Source organism: Balaenoptera musculus, chromosome 3 (genome assembly GCF_009873245.2).
Source record: "Balaenoptera musculus isolate JJ_BM4_2016_0621 chromosome 3, mBalMus1.pri.v3, whole genome shotgun sequence".
Taxonomy (NCBI): domain Eukaryota; kingdom Metazoa; phylum Chordata; class Mammalia; order Artiodactyla; family Balaenopteridae; genus Balaenoptera; species Balaenoptera musculus.
The window spans coordinates 114392733-114416332 of NC_045787.1; the positions used below are offsets into that span (position 1 = coordinate 114392733).

The 23600-nt window shown below is 37.1% G+C and overlaps 1 protein-coding gene across 1 annotated transcript in view; it reads right to left on the minus strand.

Moving 5' to 3' along the window:
* NME5 (NME/NM23 family member 5) overlaps window positions 1-23095 on the minus strand; it is a 51277-nt gene extending 28182 nt beyond the window's left edge. The window contains exons 1-3 of the mRNA XM_036848624.1: window positions 22967-23095; window positions 15850-16055; window positions 15073-15173 (exon numbers count right to left, since the gene is read on the minus strand). Of these exons, the coding sequence (XP_036704519.1) occupies window positions 15073-15173; window positions 15850-16055; window positions 22967-23095 (436 nt within the window). The remainder of the gene's footprint in view (window positions 1-15072; window positions 15174-15849; window positions 16056-22966) is intronic.
* Window positions 23096-23600: the final 505 nt, after the last annotated feature.

The following is a 23600-nucleotide window of genomic DNA, read 5'->3' on the forward strand; positions in this document are numbered from 1 at the left end:
CCATTTCTTCCAGGTTGCCCATTTTATTGACATAGAGTTGCTTGTAGTAGTCTCTTAGGATGCTTTGTATTTCTGTGGTGTCTGTTGTAACTTCTCCTTTTTCATTTCTAATTTTAATGATTTGAGTCCTCTCCCTCTTTTTCTTGATGAGTCTGGCTAATGGTTTATCAATTTTGTTTATCTTCTCAAAGAACCAGCTTTTAGTTTTATTGATCTTTGCTATTGTTTTCTTTGTTTCTATTTCATTTATTTCTGCTCTTTCTTTTTTTTTTTTTTTTTTTTTATTCACACACACACACACTGTATTTTATTTTTACAAGACATAAATAGACTGACACCAAGCATTGTACATGGATGACCACAACAAAAGCAACAATGATTGCAATTACCAAACATGAAACACACTCATACTATGTCATAATATTGACATTCAGTCCAGTAATCCTCCACTGTAACAGCTCCTTTACTTTGCAGTGAAAATTGATTTGTATATTCTTTGCCTCTGAGTCCTTGTGGGATTTTTTTTTTTTTTAAATTCAGACAGAAAGTCACAAAAATTATACTCATCCTCCTCAGTTCACTCAGTCCCATGTAATTAATTTTTTTTTTTCATCTTGATCTTTTGTTAGCACTTTTATGAGTTCATCAGGTTTTCATTAGAGTTCTGAAAATGCTTATTCATTCAGTTCAGCAGTACAGTCAGTTACCAGAAACCTGTACTTGTCAGAGTCTTTTCCATGAATTTCTTGAAGATGAAACCCTTTTATAGGAACATATTTGCAAAATCATCAGAGTACACCCAGAACTGTCTGTAAATGACAAAAGACTTAAAAATGACCACGGTTAAAGATTTGATGAAAGTTCATAATAATGCAGTTGACAAGAAAATTAGTTATTTCTGAGATATACATTTTAAAGTAATAACTAGGATTATTACTTATAACATTATACCCGAACATATAAGATTTTTAGAAATTTCATGTAATGTCTGAAACATTTATATTAACATATTTCCATACATATTTCCATACAAATACAAATATAAGATTTTTAGAAATTTCATGTAATGTCTGAAACATTTATATTAACATATTTCCATACATATTTCCATACAAATACAAATATAAGATTTTTAGAAATTTCATGTAATGTCTGAAACATTTATATTAACATATTTCCATACAAATAACCCAATGAAAGTTTAGTATTAGTTGTTTTGTTTGTTTTTTATACTGCAGGTTCTTATTAGGCATCAGTTTTATACACATCAGTGTATACATGTCAATCCCAATTGCCCAATTCAGCACACCACCATCCCCACCTCACCGCAGCTTTCCCCCCTTGGTGTCCATATGACCATTCTCTACATTTGTGTCTCAACTTCTGCCCTGCAAACTGGCTCATCTGTACCATTTTTCTAGGTTCCGCATACATGCATTAATATACGATATTTGTTTTTCTCTTTCTGACTTACTTCACTCTGTATGACAGTCTCTAGATCCATCCATGTCTCAACAAATGACTCAATTTCGTTCCTTTTTATGGCTGAGTAATATTCCATTGTATATATGTACCACAACTTCTTTATCCATTCGTCTGTTGATGGGCATTTAGGTTGCTTCCATGACCTGGCTATTGTAAATAGTGCTGCAATGAACATTCGGGTGCATGTGTCTTTTTGAATTACGGTTTTCTCTGGGTATATGCCCAGTAGTGGGATTGCTGGGTCATATGGTAATTCTATTTTAGTTTTTTAAGGAACCTCCATATTGTTCTCCATAGTGGCTGTATCAATTTACATTCCCACCAACAGTGCAAGAGGGTTCCCTTTTCTCCACACCCTCTCCAGCATTTGTTGTTTGTAGATTTTCTGATGATGCCCATTCTAACAGGAGTGAGGTGATACCTCATTGTAGTTTTGATTTGCATTTCTCTAATAATTAGTGATGTTGAGCATCTTTTCATGTGCTTCGTGGCCATCTGTATGTCTTCTTTGGAGAAATGTCTATTTAGGTCTTCTGCCCATTTTTGGATTGGGGTGTTTGTTTCTTTGATATTGAGCTGAATGAGCTGTTTATATATTTTGGAGATTAATCCTTTGTCCGTTGATTCATTTGCAAATATTTTCTCCCATTCTGAGGGTTGTCTTTTCGTCTTGTTTATGGTTTCCTTTGCTGTGCAAAAGCTTTGAAGTTTCATTAGGTCCCATTTGTTTATTTTTGTTTTTATTTCCATTACTCTAGGAGGTGGATCAAAAAAGATCTTGCTGTGATTTATGTCAAAGAGTGTTCTTCCTATGTTTTCCTCTAAGAGTTTTATAGTGTCCAGTCTTATATTTAGGTCTCTAATCCATTTTGAGTTTATTTTTGTGTATGGTGTTAGGGAGTATTCTAATTTCATTCTTTTACATGTAGCTGTCCAGTTTTCCCAGCACCACTTATTGAAGAGACTGTCTCTTCTCCATTGTATATCTTTGCCTCCTTTGTCATAGATTAGTTGACCATAGGTGCGTGGGTTAATCTCTGGGCTTTCTATCTTGTTCCATTGATCTATGTTTCTGTTTTTGTGCCAGTACCATACTGTCTTGATTACTGTAGCTTTGTAGTATAGTCTGAAGTCAGGGAGTCTGATTCCTCCAGCTCCATTTTTTTCCCTCAAGACTGCTTTGGCTATTCGGGGTCTTTTGTGTCTCCATACAAATTTTAAGATGATTTGTTCTAGCTCCGTAAAAAATGCCATTGGTAATTTGATAGGGATTGCATTGAATCTGTAGATTGCTTTGGGTAGTATACTCATTTTCACAATGTTGATTCTTCCAATCCAAGAACATGGTATATCTCTCCATCTGTTGGTATCATCTTTAATTTCTTTCATCAGTGTCTTATAGTTTTCTGCATACAGGTCTTTCGTCTCCCTAGGTAGGTTTATTCCTAGGTATTTTATTCTTTTTGTTGCAATGGTAAATGGGAGTGCTTCCTTAATTTCTTTTTCAGATTTTTTAACATTAGTGTATAGGACTGCAAGAGATTTCTGTGCATTAATTTTGTATCCTACAACTTTACCTAATTCATTGATCAGCTCTAGTAGTTTTCTGGTGTCATCTCTAGGATTCTCTTTGTATAGTATCATGTCATCTGTTTTACTTCTTCTTTTCCAATTTGTATTTCTTTTATTTCTTTTTCTTCTCTGAGAGCTGTGGCTAGGACTTCCAAAACTATGTTGAATAATAGTGGTGACAGTGGACATCCTTGTCTTCTTCCTGATCTTAGAGGAAATGCTTTCAGGTTTTCAGCATTGAGAATGATGTTTGCTGTGGGTTTGTCGTATATGGCCTTTATTATGTTGAGGTGGGTTCCCTCTATGCCCACTTTCTGGAGAGTTTTTATCATAAATGGGTGTTGAATTTTGTCAAAAGCTTTTTCTGCATCTATTGAGATGATCATATGGTTTTTATTCTTCAATTTGTTAATATGGTGTATCACATTGATTGATTTGCATATCTTGAAGAATCCTTGCATCCCTGAGACAAATCCCACTTGATCGTGGTGTATGATCCTTTTAATGTGTTGTTGGATTCTGTTTGCTAGTATTTTGTTGAGGATTTTTGCATCTATATTCATCAGTGATATTGGTCTGTAATTTTCTTTTTTTGTAGTATCTTTGTCTGGTTTTGGTATCAGAGTGATGGTGGCCTCATAGAATGAGTTTGGGAGTGTTCCTTCCTCTGCAATTTTTTGGAAGAGTTTGAGAGGGATGGGTGTTAGCTCTTCTCTAAATGTTTGATAGAATTCACCTGTGAAGCCATCTGGTCCTGGACTTTTGTTTGTTGGAAGATTTTTAATCACAGTTTCAACTTCATTACTTGTGATTGGTCTGTTCATATTTTCTATTTCTTCCTGGTTCAGTCTTGGAAGGTTATACCTTTCTAAGAATTTGTCCATTTCTTCCAGGTTGCCCATTTTATTGACATAGAGTTGCTTGTAGTAGTCTCTTAGGATGCTTTGTATTTCTGTGGTGTCTGTTGTAACTTCTCCTTTTTCATTTCTAATTTTAATGATTTGAGTCCTCTCCCTCTTTTTCTTGATGAGTCTGGCTAATGGTTTATCAATTTTGTTTATCTTCTCAAAGAACCAGCTTTTAGTTTTATTGATCTTTGCTATTGTTTTCTTTGTTTCTATTTCATTTATTTCTGCTCTTTCTTTTTTTTTTTTTTTTTTTTTTTATTCACACACACACACACTGTATTTTATTTTTACAAGACATAAATAGACTGACACCAAGCATTGTACATGGATGACCACAACAAAAGCAACAATGATTGCAATTACCAAACATGAAACACACTCATACTATGTCATAATATTGACATTCAGTCCAGTAATCCTCCACTGTAACAGCTCCTTTACTTTGCAGTGAAAATTGATTTGTATATTCTTTGCCTCTGAGTCCTTGTGGGATTTTTTTTTTTTTAAATTCAGACAGAAAGTCACAAAAATTATACTCATCCTCCTCAGTTCACTCAGTCCCATGTAATTAATTTTTTTTTTTCATCTTGATCTTTTGTTAGCACTTTTATGAGTTCATCAGGTTTTCATTAGAGTTCTGAAAATGCTTATTCATTCAGTTCAGCAGTACAGTCAGTTACCAGAAACCTGTACTTGTCAGAGTCTTTTCCATGAATTTCTTGAAGATGAAACCCTTTTATAGGAACATATTTGCAAAATCATCAGAGTACACCCAGAACTGTCTGTAAATGACAAAAGACTTAAAAATGACCACGGTTAAAGATTTGATGAAAGTTCATAATAATGCAGTTGACAAGAAAATTAGTTATTTCTGAGATATACATTTTAAAGTAATAACTAGGATTATTACTTATAACATTATACCCGAACATATAAGATTTTTAGAAATTTCATGTAATGTCTGAAACATTTATATTAACATATTTCCATACATATTTCCATACAAATACAAATATAAGATTTTTAGAAATTTCATGTAATGTCTGAAACATTTATATTAACATATTTCCATACATATTTCCATACAAATACAAATATAAGATTTTTAGAAATTTCATGTAATGTCTGAAACATTTATATTAACATATTTCCATACAAATAACCCAATGAAAGTTTAGTATTAGTTGTTTTGTTTGTTTTTTTATACTGCAGGTTCTTATTAGGCATCAGTTTTATACACATCAGTGTATACATGTCAATCCCAATTGCCCAATTCAGCACACCACCATCCCCACCTCACCGCAGCTTTCCCCCCTTGGTGTCCATATGACCATTCTCTACATTTGTGTCTCAACTTCTGCCCTGCAAACTGGCTCATCTGTACCATTTTTCTAGGTTCCGCATACATGCATTAATATACGATATTTGTTTTTCTCTTTCTGACTTACTTCACTCTGTATGACAGTCTCTAGATCCATCCATGTCTCAACAAATGACTCAATTTCGTTCCTTTTTATGGCTGAGTAATATTCCATTGTATATATGTACCACAACTTCTTTATCCATTCGTCTGTTGATGGGCATTTAGGTTGCTTCCATGACCTGGCTATTGTAAATAGTGCTGCAATGAACATTCGGGTGCATGTGTCTTTTTGAATTACGGTTTTCTCTGGGTATATGCCCAGTAGTGGGATTGCTGGGTCATATGGTAATTCTATTTTTAGTTTTTTAAGGAACCTCCATATTGTTCTCCATAGTGGCTGTATCAATTTACATTCCCACCAACAGTGCAAGAGGGTTCCCTTTTCTCCACACCCTCTCCAGCATTTGTTGTTTGTAGATTTTCTGATGATGCCCATTCTAACAGGAGTGAGGTGATACCTCATTGTAGTTTTGATTTGCATTTCTCTAATAATTAGTGATGTTGAGCATCTTTTCATGTGCTTCGTGGCCATCTGTATGTCTTCTTTGGAGAAATGTCTATTTAGGTCTTCTGCCCATTTTTGGATTGGGGTGTTTGTTTCTTTGATATTGAGCTGAATGAGCTGTTTATATATTTTGGAGATTAATCCTTTGTCCGTTGATTCATTTGCAAATATTTTCTCCCATTCTGAGGGTTGTCTTTTCGTCTTGTTTATGGTTTCCTTTGCTGTGCAAAAGCTTTGAAGTTTCATTAGGTCCCATTTGTTTATTTTTGTTTTTATTTCCATTACTCTAGGAGGTGGATCAAAAAAGATCTTGCTGTGATTTATGTCAAAGAGTGTTCTTCCTATGTTTTCCTCTAAGAGTTTTATAGTGTCCAGTCTTATATTTAGGTCTCTAATCCATTTTGAGTTTATTTTTGTGTATGGTGTTAGGGAGTATTCTAATTTCATTCTTTTACATGTAGCTGTCCAGTTTTCCCAGCACCACTTATTGAAGAGACTGTCTCTTCTCCATTGTATATCTTTGCCTCCTTTGTCATAGATTAGTTGACCATAGGTGCGTGGGTTAATCTCTGGGCTTTCTATCTTGTTCCATTGATCTATGTTTCTGTTTTTGTGCCAGTACCATACTGTCTTGATTACTGTAGCTTTGTAGTATAGTCTGAAGTCAGGGAGTCTGATTCCTCCAGCTCCATTTTTTTCCCTCAAGACTGCTTTGGCTATTCGGGGTCTTTTGTGTCTCCATACAAATTTTAAGATGATTTGTTCTAGCTCCGTAAAAAATGCCATTGGTAATTTGATAGGGATTGCATTGAATCTGTAGATTGCTTTGGGTAGTATACTCATTTTCACAATGTTGATTCTTCCAATCCAAGAACATGGTATATCTCTCCATCTGTTGGTATCATCTTTAATTTCTTTCATCAGTGTCTTATAGTTTTCTGCATACAGGTCTTTCGTCTCCCTAGGTAGGTTTATTCCTAGGTATTTTATTCTTTTTGTTGCAATGGTAAATGGGAGTGTGTCCATAATTTCTCTTTCAGATTTTTCATCATTAGTGTATAGGAATGCAAGAGATTTCTGTGCATTAATTTTGTATCCTGCAACTTTACCATATTCATTAATTAGCTCTAGCAGTTTTCTGGTGGCAGTTTTAGGATTCTCTATGTATAGTATCATGTCATCCGCAAACAGTGACAGTTTTACTTCTTCTTTTCCAATTTGTATTCCTTTTATTTCTTTTTCTTCTCTGATTGCCGTGGCTAGGACCTCCAGAACTATGTTGAATAATAGTGGTGAGAGTGGACATCCTTGTCTCGTTCCTGATCTTAGAGGAAATGCTTTCAGTTTTTCACCATTGAGAATGATGTTTGCTGTGGGTTTGTCATATATGGCCTTTATTATGTTGAGGTGGGTTCCCTCTATGCCCACTTTCTGGAGAGTTTTTATCAGAAATGGGTGTTGAATTTTGTCAAAAGCTTTTTCTGCATCTATTGAGATGATCATATGGTTTTTATTCTTCAATTTGTTAATATGGTGTATCACATTGATTGATTTGCGTATATTGAAGAATCCTTGCATCCCTGGGATAAATCCCACTTGATCGTGGTGTATGATCCTTTTAATGTGTTGCTGGATTCTGTTTGCTAGTATTTTGTTGAGGATTTTTGCATCTATATTCATCAGTGATATTGGTCTGTAATTTTCTTTTTTTGTAGTGTCTTTGTCTGGCTTTGGTATCAGGGTGATGGTGGCCTCATAGAATGAGTTTGGGAGTGTTCCTTCCTCTGCAATTTTTTGGAAGAGTTTGAGAAGGATGGGTGTTAGCTCTTCTCTAAATGTTTGATAGAATTCACCTGTGAAGCCATCTGGTCCTGGACTTTCGTTTGTTGGAAGATTTTTAATCACAGTTTCAATTTCATTACTTGTGATTGGTCTGTTCATATTTTCTGTTTCTTCCTGATTCAGTCTGGAAAGGTTATACCTGTCTAAGAATTTGTCCATTTCTTCCAGGTTGTCCATTTTATTGGCATAAAGTTGCCTGTAGTAGTCTCTTAGGATGCTTTGTATTTCTGCGGTGTCTGTTGTAACTTCTCCTTTTTCATTTCTGATTTTATTGATTTGAGTCCTCTCCCTCTTTTTCTTGATGAGTCTGGCTAATGGCTTATCAGTTTTGTTTATCTTCTCAAAGAACCAACTTTTAGTTTTATTGATCTTTGCTATTGTTTTCTTTGTTTCTATTTCATTTATTTCTGCTCTTTCTTTATGATGTCTTTCCTTCTGCTAACTTTGGGTTTTGTTTATTCTGCTTTCTCTAGTTCCTTTAGGTGTAAGGTTAGATTGTTTATTTGAGATGTTTGATGTTTCTTGTTTCTTGAGGTAGGCTTGTATAGCTATAAACTTCCCTCTTAGAACTGCTTTTGCTGCATCCCATAGGTTTTGGATCATCGTGTTTTCATTATCATTTGTCTCTAGGTATTTTTTGATTTCCTCTTTGATTTCTTCAGTGAACTCTTGGTTATTTAGTAACGTATTGTTTAGTCTCCATGTGTTTGTGTTTTTTACGTTTTTTTCCTGTAATTGATTTCTAATTACGATAGCGTTGTGGTCAGAAAAGATGCTTGATATGATTTCAGTTTTCTTAAATTTGCTGAGGCTTGATTTGTGACCCAAGATGTGATCTATCCTGGAGAATGTTCCGTGTGCACTTGAGAAGAAATTGTAATCTGCTGTTTTGGATGGAATGTCCTATAAATATCAATTAAATCTATCTGGTCTATTGTGTCATTTAAAGCTTGTGTTTCCTTATTAATTTTCTGTTTGGATGATCTGTCCATTGGTGTCAGTGAGGCGTTAAAGTCCCCCACTATTATTGTGTTACTGTCGATTTCCTCTTTTATAGCTGTTAGCAATTGCCTTATGTATTGAGGTGCTCCTATGTTGGGTGCATATATATTTATAATTGTTATATCTTCTTCTTGGATTGATCCCTTGATCATTATATAGTGTCCTTCCTTGTCTCTTGTAACATTCTTTATTTTAAAGTCTATTTATCTGATATGAGTATTGCTACTCCAGCTTTCTTTTGATTTCCATTTGCGTGGAATATCTCTTTCCATCCCCTCACTTTCAGTCTGTATGTGTCCCTAGGTCTGAAGTGGGTCTCTTGTAGACAGCATATATATGGGTCTTGTTTTTGTATCCATTCAGCAAGCCTGTGTCTTTTGGTTGGAGCATTTAATCCATTCACGTTTAAGGTAATTATCGATATGTATGTTCCTATTACCATTTTCTTAATTGTTTTGGGTTTGTTTTTGTAGGTCCTTTCCTTCTCTTGTGTTTCCCACTTAGAGAAGTTCCTTTAGCGTTTGCTGTAGAGCTGGTTTGGTGATGCTGAATTCTCTTAGCTTTTGCTTGTCTGTAAAGCTTTTGATTTCTCCATCAAATCTCAATGAGATCCTTGCCGGGTAGAGTAATCTTGGTTGTAGGTTCTTTCCTTTCATCACTTTAAGTATATCATGCCACTCCCTTCTGGCTTGTAGGGTTTCTGCTGAGGAATCAGCTGTTAACCTTATGGGAGTTCCCTTGTATGTTATTTGTCGTTTTTCCCTTGCTGTTTTCAATAATTTTTCATTGTCTTTAATTTTTGCCAATTTGATTACTACATGTCTCGGCGTGTTTCTCCTTGGGTTTACCCTGTATGGGACTCTCTGTGGTTCCTAGACTTGGGTGGCTATTTCCCGTGTTAGGGAAGTTTTTGACTATAATGTCTTCAAATATTTTCTTGGGACCTTTCTCTCTCTCTTCTCCTTCTGTGACCCCTATAATGCGAATGTTGTTGCGTTTAATGTTGTCCCAGAGGTCTTTTAGGCTGTCTTCATTTCTTTTCATTCTTTCTTCTTTCTTCTGTTCCGCAGCAGTGAATTCCACCATTCTGCCTTCCAGGTCACTTATCCGTTCTTCTGCCTCAGTTATTCTGCTATTGATTCCTTCTAGTGAAGTTTTCATTTCAGTTATTGTATTGTTCATCTCTGTTTGTTTGTACTTTAATTCTTCTAGGTCTTTGTTAAACATTTCTTGCATCTTCTCGATATTTGCCTCCATTCTTTTTCTGAGGTCCTGGATCATCTTCACTATTATTATTCTGAATTCTTTTTCTGGAAGATTGCCTATCTCCACTTCATTTAGTTGCTTTTCTGGGGTGTTATCTTGTTTCTTCATCTGGTACATAGCCCTCTGCCTTTTCATCTTGTCTTTCTGTGAATGTGGTTTTTGTTCCACAGGCTGCAGGACTGTAGTTCTTCTTGCTTCTTGCCTCATTGATTCCTTACTGCACTTATATTCAAGACAGAATTCCATATATTGGCCCACAGACTACACTATGTGACCTCTATTTACCTCTTCAACCTCATCTTAGTGTGTCTTCCTCCACATCTTTCAGTTTATATATGTGCCATGTGCCATATTCTTTCCTACTCATCACTTGAGCACTTGCTGTTCTTCTGCTAGAATGTTCTTCCCTTTCTCTGGTTAACCACTATTTATCCCTTGGATCTCAACTAAAACGTCACTCCTCTGTCGGGCCTGTCTTGTTACCAGTCTCTCATGATACCCTCTAATTGCTGTATAGTACTTACCACACAAGAACTATGCAACTGTTAGATAATAACTATGCAATTATATAGGTAATTATTGTTTAATGGCTATCTTTTGAACACTAAACAATAAAGTCCATGGGAGCAGAAACCTCATCTATTTTTTTATAATTTTATTTTTTTAAGTTTTATTGAGGTATAATTCCCTTATCATGAAATTCTCCCACTGAAGTATACAACTGATTTAATAAACTTATAATTGTGTGATCCTCACTGCAATCCAGTTTTAGAAAACTTCCATCATCCCAAAAACGTTTCCTTGTATTCATTTGCAATTCCTCACTACCACTCCCACCCCCAGCCCTTGGCAACCACTAAGCTTCTTTCTGTTTCTAAAAACATCTTTTGTGGACATTTCCGATAAATGGATCATATAATATATGGTCTTTTGTGCCTGGATTCTTCTACTTTGCATAATGTTTTGAAGTTCATCCATGTTGTATCATGTATCAGGAGTCTGTTCCTTTTAATTGCTGAGTAGTATCCCATTGTATGGCTGTATGGCTATACTAAATGCTGTTTATCCATTGGTGAACAGTTGGATTGTTTCCAGTTTGGGGCTGTATTAAATAATGCTACCATGAATATTCACATATGTTTTTTAAGTAGAGTTATGTTTTCATTTCTCTTGTGTGGGTAGATGCTGCCAGGAGTGGAACTGCTAGTGGAGTTACATGTTACGTGGATGTTTTAACATTTTAAGAAATCACCAAACTGTTTTCCAAAGTGGCTGTACCGTTTTACAATAACGTATGGAGAATGCCAGTATCTCTATACCCTTGCCATTGATTATAGCCATTCTAGTGGGTATGCAGGTGGTATCTCATTGTTTCAATTTGCATTTCCCCAATGATTAATTATGTTGAGCACTTTTTCATGTGCTTATTAGCCATTCATCTTCTTTTGTGAAATGCCTATTCAATTCTTTTGCCCAGTTTTTAATTCAGTTGTTTGTCTTAGTATTGAATTGTAAAAGTTCTTTATATATTCTGGATACAAGTGCTTTACCGGATATATGATTTGCAAATACTTTCTCCCAGTCTGTCGTTATCTTTTCATACTTTTTTTTTCAAAATAAATTTATTTATTTTTGGCTGCGTTGGGTCTTCGTTGCCGCGCGCGGGCTTTCTTTAGTTGTGGCGAGCAGGGGGCTACTCTTCGCTGTGGTGCGCGGGCTTCTCATTGCAGTGGCTTCTCTTGTTGCGGAGCACGGGCTCTAGGCGTGTGGGCTTCAGTAGTTGCAGCATGTGGGCTCAGTACTTGTGGCTCACGGGCTATAGAGTGCAGGCTCAGTAGTTGTGGTGCACGGGGTTAGTTGCTCCATGGCACGTGGGATCTTCCTGGACCAGGGATAGAACCCATGTCCCCTGCATTGGCAGGTGGATTCTTAACCACTGTGCCACCAGGGAAGTCCCCTTTTCATACTCTTAATGATGGCTTTTGAAGAAGAAAAGCTTTGAATTTTGATGTAGTCCAATTTATCAATATTTTCCTTTATAGATCATACTTGTGATGTCATATGTAAGAGCTCTTTGTCCAACTCAAGGTAATGAAGATTTTCTATATTTTCTTCTAGATGTTTTTAGCTCTTATGTTTAGGTCAATGATCCATGTTGTGTTAAATTTTGTGTGTGGTGTGAACCAAGGGTCTAAGTTGTTTTGTCTGTTTTTGCATGTGGATATCCAGTTGTCTCTGCACCATTTGTTGAAGAGACCACCCTCTCCCCGTCAAATTGTCTAGGTACTTTTATCGAAAATCAATTGTACATAAATGTAGAATCTAATTCTAGATTCTCTATTCTGCTTCACTGATCTTTTTTTTTTTTTTTTTTAATGGCTGTGTTGGGTCTTCGTTTCTGTGCGAGGGCTTTCTCTAGTTGTGGCAAGTGGGGGCCACTCTTCATTGCGGTGCGCGGGCCTCTATCGCGGCCTCTCTTGTTGTGGGGCACCGGCTCCAGACGTGCAGGCTCATTAATTGTGGCTCACGGGCCCAGCTGCTCCGTGGCATGTGGGATCCTCCCAGACCAGGGCCCGAACCCATGTCCCCTGCATTAGCAGGCAGATTCTCAACCACTGCACCACCAGGGAAGCCCTGCTTCACTGATCTTTATGTCTACCCTTATGTCAGGACCATACTGCCTTAATTATTGTGGTTTCATAACAGAGTTTGAAATCAGGTTAGTGGAAGTCCTCCAACTTTGTTCTTTGTTTTCAGAATTGTTTTAGCTCTTCTAGATCCTTTGCAATTCCATATAAATTTTAGAATCAGCTTGTCAATTTCTACATAAAAGCATTCATAGACTTTGATAGGGATTGTATTAAATTTATCAATCAATTTGGAGAGAACTGCCATCTTGACAATATTGACTCTTCCAGTAACAAGGGATGGCTGTTTATTTAGATATTCTTGAATTTCTCTCAGCAACATTTTGTGCTTTTCAGTGCACAAGAATTTCACTTCTTTTGTTAAATTTATTATTAAATATCTTATTTTTGATGCTACTGTGAATAAAACTGTTTCCTTAACTTCATTTTTGGATTGTTTGTTTCTCTGTTTTTGCTGACCTTTTATTATTTGTCTCTGACCACTTACTATTTGGAAGTTGGAGGACTTCCACTAACCTGATTTCAAAACCTATTATGAAACCACAATAATTAAGACTGTATGGTACTGACATAAGGATAGACAATAAAGATCAACGAAGCAGAATTGAGAATCTAGAAGTAGATCCTTACATATATGGCCAACTGATTTTCGACAATAGGGCTGGATGAATTAATGGGAAACTAAAAAGTGTTTTCATGTTTCTTACATAGATAAACTTTCAATATACTTTTAAAAGCTTTTTCATGGCATAATTTATATACTGCATTGTATATTTATTTTTATAGACTTTTAAAATATAGTGTTCTTGAAAAGAGCAGAGACATCTTATTCATCTTTGTATTTCTGGCACGCAGTAGTTAACTCAATAAATTTGTTGAATGAATGGAATATAGCAAAGCTTTGAATCAGCCATCCCTATTAAAAGGAAAGGGAAGAGCACTAGCTTTTTCAAGGATTAGGTATATGTTTTAGAATATCTCTGTAACTTGCTTTAGTGACTCTTCATCATATAGGGTTTTGCATATAGTTCCTGACTGACTGCTAAGCAAGAGGGAGCTCATATCATAAACTCTGAGAACTTTCTCTCAAGAACTTCACATTCTCATAGCAAGAGATCTGCAAGGTAGTAGGTAATTAATCATTTATATTTATCCTACAACTGCTGCTTCTCAAATGTCTAACTGTATCTAGAGGATTAATTAATGGGTAAAAGCAAAGGCAATCTAAAATAACAGTTTAGGGATATAACCTTATGAGTAAGAAGTGCTTCCAAAAATATCTTCTACTTAAGATAAATCAGCTTTTAACTCTATTTTAGTTAAAAGCTAAGGAGGAAAAGTCTAATTCACTAGTAGGACTAAATCTAAAGATCTACCACATTAAAAAAACATCTCATGTTTAAGATGTGCTCCAAAATAATATGGAAGCAGGAAAAGTAGGAGCAGGGGTTATAGATGAAATAAGACTGAACTAAATCAACTATACTTCAATTAGAAAAAAAAAAAGACTGACCAAAATTGTTGAAGCTGGGTGATGGGTTCATTAGGGGTTTATTATACTATGCTATCTACTTTTGTGTAAATATTCCACAATAAACAGTTCCAATGAAAAAGATATCTTAATGGGATGGATAAGACAGAAATTTCTGTCACAGAAATAAAGTATGTAGTAGGCAAATCCTTTTGTGTACAGATATCTTTAAAACAGTTTTTGTTCAAAAATCCGAACTTTTAAATCTCCAAGACAATTTTCAGTTTTCTTTGAATAAATCTTCAGCAGAAAATACTGAGGAACAGGTCTAAATTACTTAGAGAAAAAAAAATGCCAAAAAAAATTCAAAATTGCCCAATGCTTTGACTTTTCTTTATAATAAAAATCACCAAAATTCCTTTCTGCTCTAAAAATATTATTGAAAATAAACTAAAAACCTCAGTGCTGCTCCTTATTATACCCACTTATACAAGGTTTATAACTTTCATAACAGGTTGGAAACAAAAAAAGGGCCTCAGAACTATTAATTTCATAAAACCACGAGTGTTTGTTAGACAAAGAGTAAACTGTTAGAGAAAATGGCAAATCAGTCATAATTTCCAAAGAAGATTCTTTTGTCAAGTGTAACAAATTTGACTGATGCATTTAGGGATAACTAAAAGGAATTACAACACAGAAGAAGAAAAACCCAAGAGAAAAGAAAGAAAAAAAAGTAAACTCTTCTCAAAAGATTCCCTAGAGGTCACAATTTAGTTCTGAGAAAAATGTTTTCTACTCTTGGCTTCAAGTTAAGTAACTACAACTTGAAAATATGACAGAATATACTGGAGAAAATCCCTGTTATCTTCCTTCCCAGCTATATCTCCAAAATAAAAGAGAAAGCAAACAATAAGTAGATACAATTGACTAATTACTCATCTGTAACTCACCTGCAGGAAACATGAATCGCATTTCTCTTTCTGCTGCAGCAAAATCATTACTTCCATGAAGTGCATTCCTTAGCTCATCTGTGCCATAAATTGCCCTTAGACTAAAAGCAAGTTAGAGATGATGACCATCCAATCTGACATACTTTCTTTACTTTTTACATATGCATTCTATTTAGGAATTTTACAGAAGCATCACCACTTCTCACATATGGAGGTTTTAATCTATTTTGAATTTAAGCATAAATCTATCTACATGAGGGTCAAGTATATTTAAATCTGCGGGAGGGATACACTGGAAAAATAAGAGTTATCTGGGTGAAAAAGAGGTGTTGTTTTGTGACAACTGAAAAAGAAATGCATTTTCAAAGTGCAAGAACTCAATGCCCTCTGGTTTCCAGACATTAATGATAATGCTGAAAATCTGAGTTTCTGGTCCTGTGTTACCAATATTCTATAAAATACCATACCAATTTTCCCATGAAAAATCCTACACCAGTGGCAGTTTAATTCAAGGATGAGAGAAAAATAAGGCTAGTGGTTATATTTATGGTTATAAATCAAAATTCTCTGAGACCTTTTGTGGTATTTGATATTAAAATACACATTTAAGTAGTTAAAACACAAAATGGACCTCCCCTACCCAGCCCTCCACCACCACCAAAAAAAATCAGGTTATTTAGGAAAACTTTCAAATTAAAGGAAATTCCTATTACAATGAAATCAGATTTTTTTTTTCATTTTCATAGTTGGATTCCATTTCTCCCCTAGGAAAGTTACCTGTCTGGGTGTGTCTCCTTAGCTACTAAGCTATTACTTGGTCCCATGAGTTCGTTCCAGTAAGAGATGGCTTTATGTCTAGCTAATATCATGGCAACAAGTGGTCCAGAACTCATGTAAGCTGTTAAATTGGGGAAAAACATTTTCCCATACTGTTCCACATAAAAGTTACTACAGTGCTCAGGGCTGAGATGCAGTTTTCTTCTCTAAAAGAGAAACAAAATCAACAAAAGCATTATTGACAGTTCAATAATACCTCATTAAGTCATTAATAACTTGAAATTAGTACCAATCTGACCACAAATTTGAGATTTATTTTTGTATTATGAACAAAGGTCAAGATAAGAAAGTTAAATGTAGGCTGTAAATAAGAATTATTTAACCTACTTAAGAAAAACTATTCCTGTTGGGCAGCCTCTTTCAACATATGGTATGTTAATGACAAATTCATCATACCTCCTTCTTAAAGTAAAAACACGCCAATCATCAATATTCTGTTAATACATACTTTGTATAAAGTAACAAAATTGGACTTTAGAATATTCCAAATTCATCTTTCCCTATTTGTGATATTTTCGTATTCATTGTGAAATTTTCCTACATATTTTAGGGAGCTAGTCTCATTATGGTATTTAGAAATAGTACGCAGTATAATGATGCAGTAAACAAGTTTTTCACTCGAACGTGAAAGTTGTATATTCTTTATTCTGGTTCTGCCATAAATATGTTGATTCACTATGATCTTAAGAATAGTTAGGGCTTCCCTGGTGGCGCAGTGGTTGAGAATCTGCCTGCCAATGCAGGGGACACGGGTTCGAGCCCTGGTCCAGGAAGATCCCACATGCTGCGGAGCAACTAAGCCCGTGAGCCACAATTACTGAGCCTGCGCGTCTGGAGCCTGTGCTCCGCAACAAGAGAGGCCGCGATAGTGAGAGGCCCGCGCACCGCGATGAAGAGTGGTCCCCACTTGCTGCAACTAGAGAAAGCCCTCGCACAGAAACGAAGACCTAACACAGCCATAAATAAATAAATTAATTAATTAAAAAAAAAAAAAAAAAGAATAGTTAGTTAGCATTAACTTTGTTAATTTGAAAGAATATGAAATGTTTGGGACAAATAAATGTTAATTTTGTTCACAAATGAGAAACTATATGAATGAATTATTAAATTTTAAAAACCATAGAAGCTGAGTCAGTCATTCTTCCAATTAGAAAGCATCACATTTTCCCTAAGAGCAACTATTTGAGTACATCTTATTTATTTATTTTTGGCTGCGTTGGGTCTTCATTGCTGCGCGTGGGCTTTTCTCTAGTTGTGGCAAGAGGGGGCTACTCTTCGTCGCCATGCACAGGCTTCTCACTGTGGTGGCTTCTCTTGTTGAGGAGCACAGGCTCTAGGCACATGGGCTTCAGGAGTTGTGGCATGTGGGCTCAGTAGTTGTGGCTCGCGGGCTATAGAGCGCAGGCTCAGTAGTTGTGGCGCACGGGCTTAGTTGCTCCATGGCATGTGGGATCTTCCCGGACCAGGGCTCGAACCCATGTCCCCTGCATCGGCAGGTGGATTCTTAACCACTGCGCCACCAGGGAGGTCCCTTGAGTACATTTTTTAAAAAATCACTCCATTACTACTGTTTACCAATCCATTAAAGGTAGATCATGAGGGAAAGGGCTCAAAATATAATAGAGGGATTCAAAGTAGACATCAAGGAAAACTTCTCACTGGAGTAAGGATGATGAGACATGGAGATAAATTACTAGGTGAAGGCTAAAAATCTCCAAGATTAAGGCAGATATCCATCTTTCTAAAATGGGTTAGAGGGCTTCCCTGGTGGCACAGTGGTTAAGAATCTGCCTGCCGATGCAGGAGACATGGGTTTGAGCCCTGGTCTGGGAAGATCCCACATGCCGCAGAGCAACTAAGCCCGTGTGCCACAACTACTGAGCCTGCGCTCTAGAGCCCAGGAGCCACAGCTACTGAGCCTGTACTCTAGAGTCCATGAGCCACAACTACTGAGCCTGTGTGCCACAACTACTGAAGCCCACACACCTAGAGCCCATGCTCCGCAACAAGAGAAGCCACCGCAATAAGAAGCCCGCGTACTGCAACAAAGAGTAGCCCCTGCTCGCTGCAACTAAAGAATAGCCCAAGCGCAGCAATGAAGACCCAATGCAGCCAAAAATAAATAAATAAATATACCTATTTAACTAAATAAGTAAATAAAATAAAATGGGTTAGATTTTCCTGAGAGTACAGTGTGAATTTTACCAAGTGACCTACCTCTTAAAGTCCCTTCCAAAACTATCATGTGTCTTCAAGTTTCAGAAACTTGATAAAATTGCTTGGTTTGTAGAGAGGGATCTAAACTGCCCAGAGCAAGAATCTTGTAGAGATGCTTACTAGGTAGGTCAGCAATGCTATAAACAGGCTCTACTGGACAAACATAACATTCTCACTAGTCAAGGATCAGTTACAGTACTGTAAAAAAAAAAAACGTGCTGACATCTATTCTCATATTAAAATTCATATAGTCAAGAAATAATAGAAATTTGAGAAGTTATAACAGTGCCTGATTTAGTATAATCCTTGATTCTATTATTTAAAATTAAGATATGCCAGTATTTGTGATTCTTATGCATATTGATTTGAGTGCTTTTTTTGCTGCATTGTTAAGCCCTTATGTGCCATATACCCCTTAACAAGCAAGGGAAGCTATATTCTGCAGGTATGCTAGCTAATGCAGCGTAATTTTAAAAATTAAGGGCTCATCTTAAACTAAAGTTGACACTGAATCAGTGATTCCATCAGTTGCTTTAAAATTAGATCAGATAAACCTTTTTTGGAATTTAGATTAATATTTTCACAAAGAGGGAATTCCCTGGCAGTCCAGTGGTTAGGAGTCTGTGCTTTCACTGCCAAGGGCATGGGTTCAATCCCTGGTAGGGGAACTAAGATCCCACAGACACGGCCAAAAAATAAATAAATAGAAATAAACAACAACAACAAAAAAATATATTTTCACAAAGAGGAGTCATTAGTTTTTAACACAGGAAAGACTGCCACCTACTGAAAGAATACATCATATTTTAGGAGGTTTTTCCTAGATGGAACAAGAAAGCCTCAAGTTCAGTGAACTCCCACCTATAATAGAGCCTATTTTTAAAGCATACAGTACAAAAGACAAATGATTCCACTGACATGAGACACCTGGAATAGCAAAGTCATAGAGACAGAAAGTCTCTCAGAAAGAATAGTGGTTACCAGGGGTAGGGAGAGGGCTAAACAGGGAGTTAGTGTTTAATGGGTACAGAGTTTCAGTTTGAGATGATGAAAAAGTTCTAGAGATGGATAGTGGTGATGGCTGCACAACACTGTGAAGGTACTTAATGCCCCTGAAATGTACTCTTAAAAATGGTTAAAAAGGTAAATTTTATGTTGTGTATATTTTATCACAATTAAAACAAAAAAGAAGCATACACTATAGCAAGGCGTTCTTTGGTTTGAAACTTCTTGCTGACTAGGGCAAGTGTTAAATATTAGCATTTACACTAAGTTTTTTTTTTTAACACTAAGTTTTAATTTATAGTTATCATTAACTCCTTAATTATTAAGTTTTTCACTAATTCTTTTCAAAATATGGACTTAAAAGACAAATTAGAAACTTTATATTACCTGTATACTTTGTTTTTTTTCTCAAATTAATGAGTAATATACTTACAGGGCTAAAAAATTCAAAGCAATATAAAAAGGCTTATATGAAAAATCTTATTCCCATCCCTGTCCTAACCCAGCCTGTTCTTCCTCACCCTCAATATGCAACCATTTTTTAATGGTCAAATACCGGCAAACATGAATATATATTACTTTTTCTCTTTCTATCATAGAAAGTAGCTACACATTGTTCTGCATCTTGCTTTTTTCCATAACAGGACACAGAGAGGTTTATAATTAGTTGCATAGTATTCAATTTGGTGGATCGCCAGGGTCAATTTAACCAATCTTCTAATGCTGGGTTGTTTTCAATCTTTTGCTTGTAAATAAATAATGCTGCAAAAAATAACCTAGATATAGGTCACTTCATATTAATACATGGGTTATAGGAGAGATTCCCAGAAGAGTACTGCTGGGTTTAAGGGTATATGCATCTGTAATACTGATAGATAATTGCCAGATCCCCTTCCATAGGGGTTATGTCATTTACTTTTATATTCTTGCCAGATGGTATCTCAGTGTCATTTTAATTTGCTTTTTTCCTGCTTAGAGATTGAGCATCTTTTCCTATGTTTCAGAAGCATTTGTTTTTCTTTTTCTGTGACCATCCACATGTACTGCCCATTTTCAACTGAATTTTTATCCTGTTCTAGGAGCTTTTTATATACTAGGGAGATTAGCCTTTGTGATATGAATTACAAATCTTCTTCCCCAGTTTGTCATTTGTGTTTTGACTTTGCTTATTACGTTTATTTGGCCATGTGCAAGTTTTTTATATTTATACTTTTATCAATCTTTTCCTTTACGGTACCTAGACTTTTTTTTAAATTATTTTTTTAAAATAAATTTATTTATTTATTTATTTTTGTCTGTGTTGGGTCTTCGTTGCTGCACACGGGCTTTCTCTAGTTGCGGCGAGCGGGGGCTACACTTTGTTGCAGTGCCTGGGTTTCTCATTGCGGTGGCTTCTCTTGTTGTGGGGCACAGGCTCTAAGCACACGGGCTTCAGTAGTTGTGGCACGTGGGCTCAGTAGTTGGGGCTCGCGGGCTCTAGAGCGCAGGCTCAATAGTTGTGTCGCACGGGTTTAGTGGCTCCACGGCACGTGGGATCTTCCCGGACCAGGGCTCAAACCCATGTCCGTTGCATTGGCAGGTGGATTCTTAACCACTGCGCCACCAGGGAAGCCCGAGTTTTCTCCTTTTATTATTTTTAAAAAGATTCAATAGGCAATATGACACTGTATATTTATTAGAGAATAAAAAACTGAAATTTCAAATAAGGATGGTAGAGAAAAAAGGAAGATTAAAAATATTCCATTCTAAAGATGCAGACATAGAGAATGGACTTGAGGACATGGGGAGGGGAAAGGGTAAGCTGGGACGAAGTGAGAGAGTGGCATGGACATATATACACTACCAAATGTAAAATAGATAGCTAGTGGGAAGCAGCCGCATAGCACAGGGAGATCAGCTCGGTGCTTTGTGACCACCTAGAGGGGTGGGATAGGGAGGATGGGAGGAAGATGCAAGAGGGAGGAGATATGGGGATATATGTATATGTATAGCTGAGTCACTTTTTTTTTTTTTTTTTAATTATTTATTTATTTATTTTAATTTATTTATGGCTGTGTTGGGTCTTCGTTTCTGCGCGAGGGCCTTCTCCAGTTGCGGCAAGTGGGGGCCACTCCTCATCACAGCGTGCGGGCCTCTCACTATGGCAGCCTCTCCCGTTGCGGAGCACAGGCTCCAGACGCGCAGGCTCAGTAATTGTGGCTCACGGGCCCAGCTGCTCCGCGGCATGTGGGATCTTCCCGGACCGGGGCTCGAACCCGTGTGCCCTGCATTGGCAGGCAGACTCTCAACCACTGCGCCACCAGGGAAGCCCTAGCTGAGTCACTTTGTTATAAAGCAGAAACTAACACACCATTGTAAAGCAATTATACTCCAATAAAGATGTTTAAAAAAATTCCATTCTATTTGATTTTTTTTAATTTGATAATGTTTAACAACACTCTATATTCATTTTCAAAACTACCAACTGCAGAACAAGTATAAGGCTTAAAACATTAAACGTTCGTAAATAACTGAAAAAAAGAAATAAAACCAACCGAAAAAAACACCCAACAGGGCTCCCCTGGTGGCGCAGTGGTTGAGAATCTGCCTGCTAATGCAGGGGACACGGGTTCGAGCCCTGGTCTGGGAAGATCCCACATGCCGCAGAGCAACTAGGCCCGTGAGCCACAACTACTGAGCCTGCGTGTCTGGAGCCTGTGCTCCGCAACGAGAGGCCATGATAGTGAGAGGCCCGTGCACCACGATGAAGAGTGGCCCCCACTTGCCACAACTAGAGAAAGCCCTCGCACAGAAACTAAGACCCAACACAGCCAAAAATAAAGAAATAAATTAATTAATTAAAAAAAAAAAACAAAACACCCAACAGTCAAGAGAAGACCAAGTAAATAGACCGTGGCTCATCTGTACAGAAGAGTATTACACAGAAGTTAGGAAGAATGAGATAGATTCAGATGTAATGATCTGGAATGCTATCTGAGGGACTTTGTAAAGGGGGTCAAGGGAAGGGGACTGTCCTACTTTATGGGGGAAAAATGTTCGTAAATGCATAAAAGAAATCCTGGAAGAACAGGAAAGTGTTAAGTGGTTGCCTCTCTCTGGAGTTTAGGACTTGAGCTGGGAGAGGAGAGATGGAAGAAAAAGAAATTTTACTTCTCATTTTATATCCTTTTGAAATGTGAAAAAACTTTTGTAATATTATCACATATAACTCTTATACTTACAAGAATAAACCTAAATTTCATGCTAAATACTAAGGATCTAAATGGGCTGACACATTTACATAAACATTTTTAAAAGGTAAAATCAAAGGTAATCTTGGACTTCCCTGGTGGCACAGTGGTTAAGAATCCGCCTGCCAAGGCAGGGGTCAAGGGTTCGAGCCCTGGTCGGGGAAGATCCCACATGCCGCAGAGCAACTGGGCCCGTGTGCCACAACTACTGAGCCTGTGCTCTAGAGCCTATAAGCCACAACTACTGAAGCTTGCGCACCCAGAGCCCGTGCTCTGCAGCAAGAGGAGCCACCGCAATGAGAAGCCCACGCACCGCGACGAAGAGTAGTCCCTGCTCACTGCAACTAGAGAAAGCCCGTGTGCAGCAACGAAGACCCAACGCAGCCAAAAATAAAAATAATAAATAATAAATTAATTAATTAAAAAAAAATAAGGTAATCTAAAATAACAGTTTAGGGATATAACCCTATGCCTAAGAAGAGTTTCCAAATATATCTTCTACTTAAGATAAGTGAATTTTAAATTCTATTTTAGTTAAAAGCTAAGGAGGAAAAGCCTAATTCACTAGAGAGAAAAAAAACATGATCATCCGGCCCAGAAGTTACCTGAACAATGGTGAATCCAGATCTGAGAATAATATCTTGTATCTCCTCCTCTTTGTCAACAATATCTGGTTTGATAATGCCCAGAGTCTTCTCTACATAGATCTGAGGGGGGGGCATTGATAGCTCCATTCTGGCTTTTCAGGGTACAATTTAAGAGATTCTTGACTGGTATCAACTGCAATAACAGGCATTCCCCCCACCCCAAATTTAATGTAATTGTGACTAAACAGCATTAACAGGTGCTTGATTTTATTAATTTATAAAGCTGGAAACTGTCATACCTTTTTCAACAAGCAGCGTCTCAATAATAAGATTTCTACTCTGCGTCTAAGTCCTGCCATGGGTTTTCCTAAGCACTTTCATAGAGGTGGAGAGACCAAGGAGCAAGCCGAAAGCCTAGGACCCCGGGGGCCCAGGAGGAGACTAGGTCTGCAACCCTCCGCGCCGCTCAGCGGCCCGCCCCACCCCCCACCCCCCCGGGAAGCTTAGCGTCAGGCCCGGTTGGAAAGCAGAATCCCTGACCCCCTGTGGGCTGCACCCCCAGATTCCTTCTGAATCTGACCCTCATCTGGACACTCACCTCAGCCCGGGCTCCTTGAGAGTCACCACATGTTGTTGCTAGGAGACCGGAAAC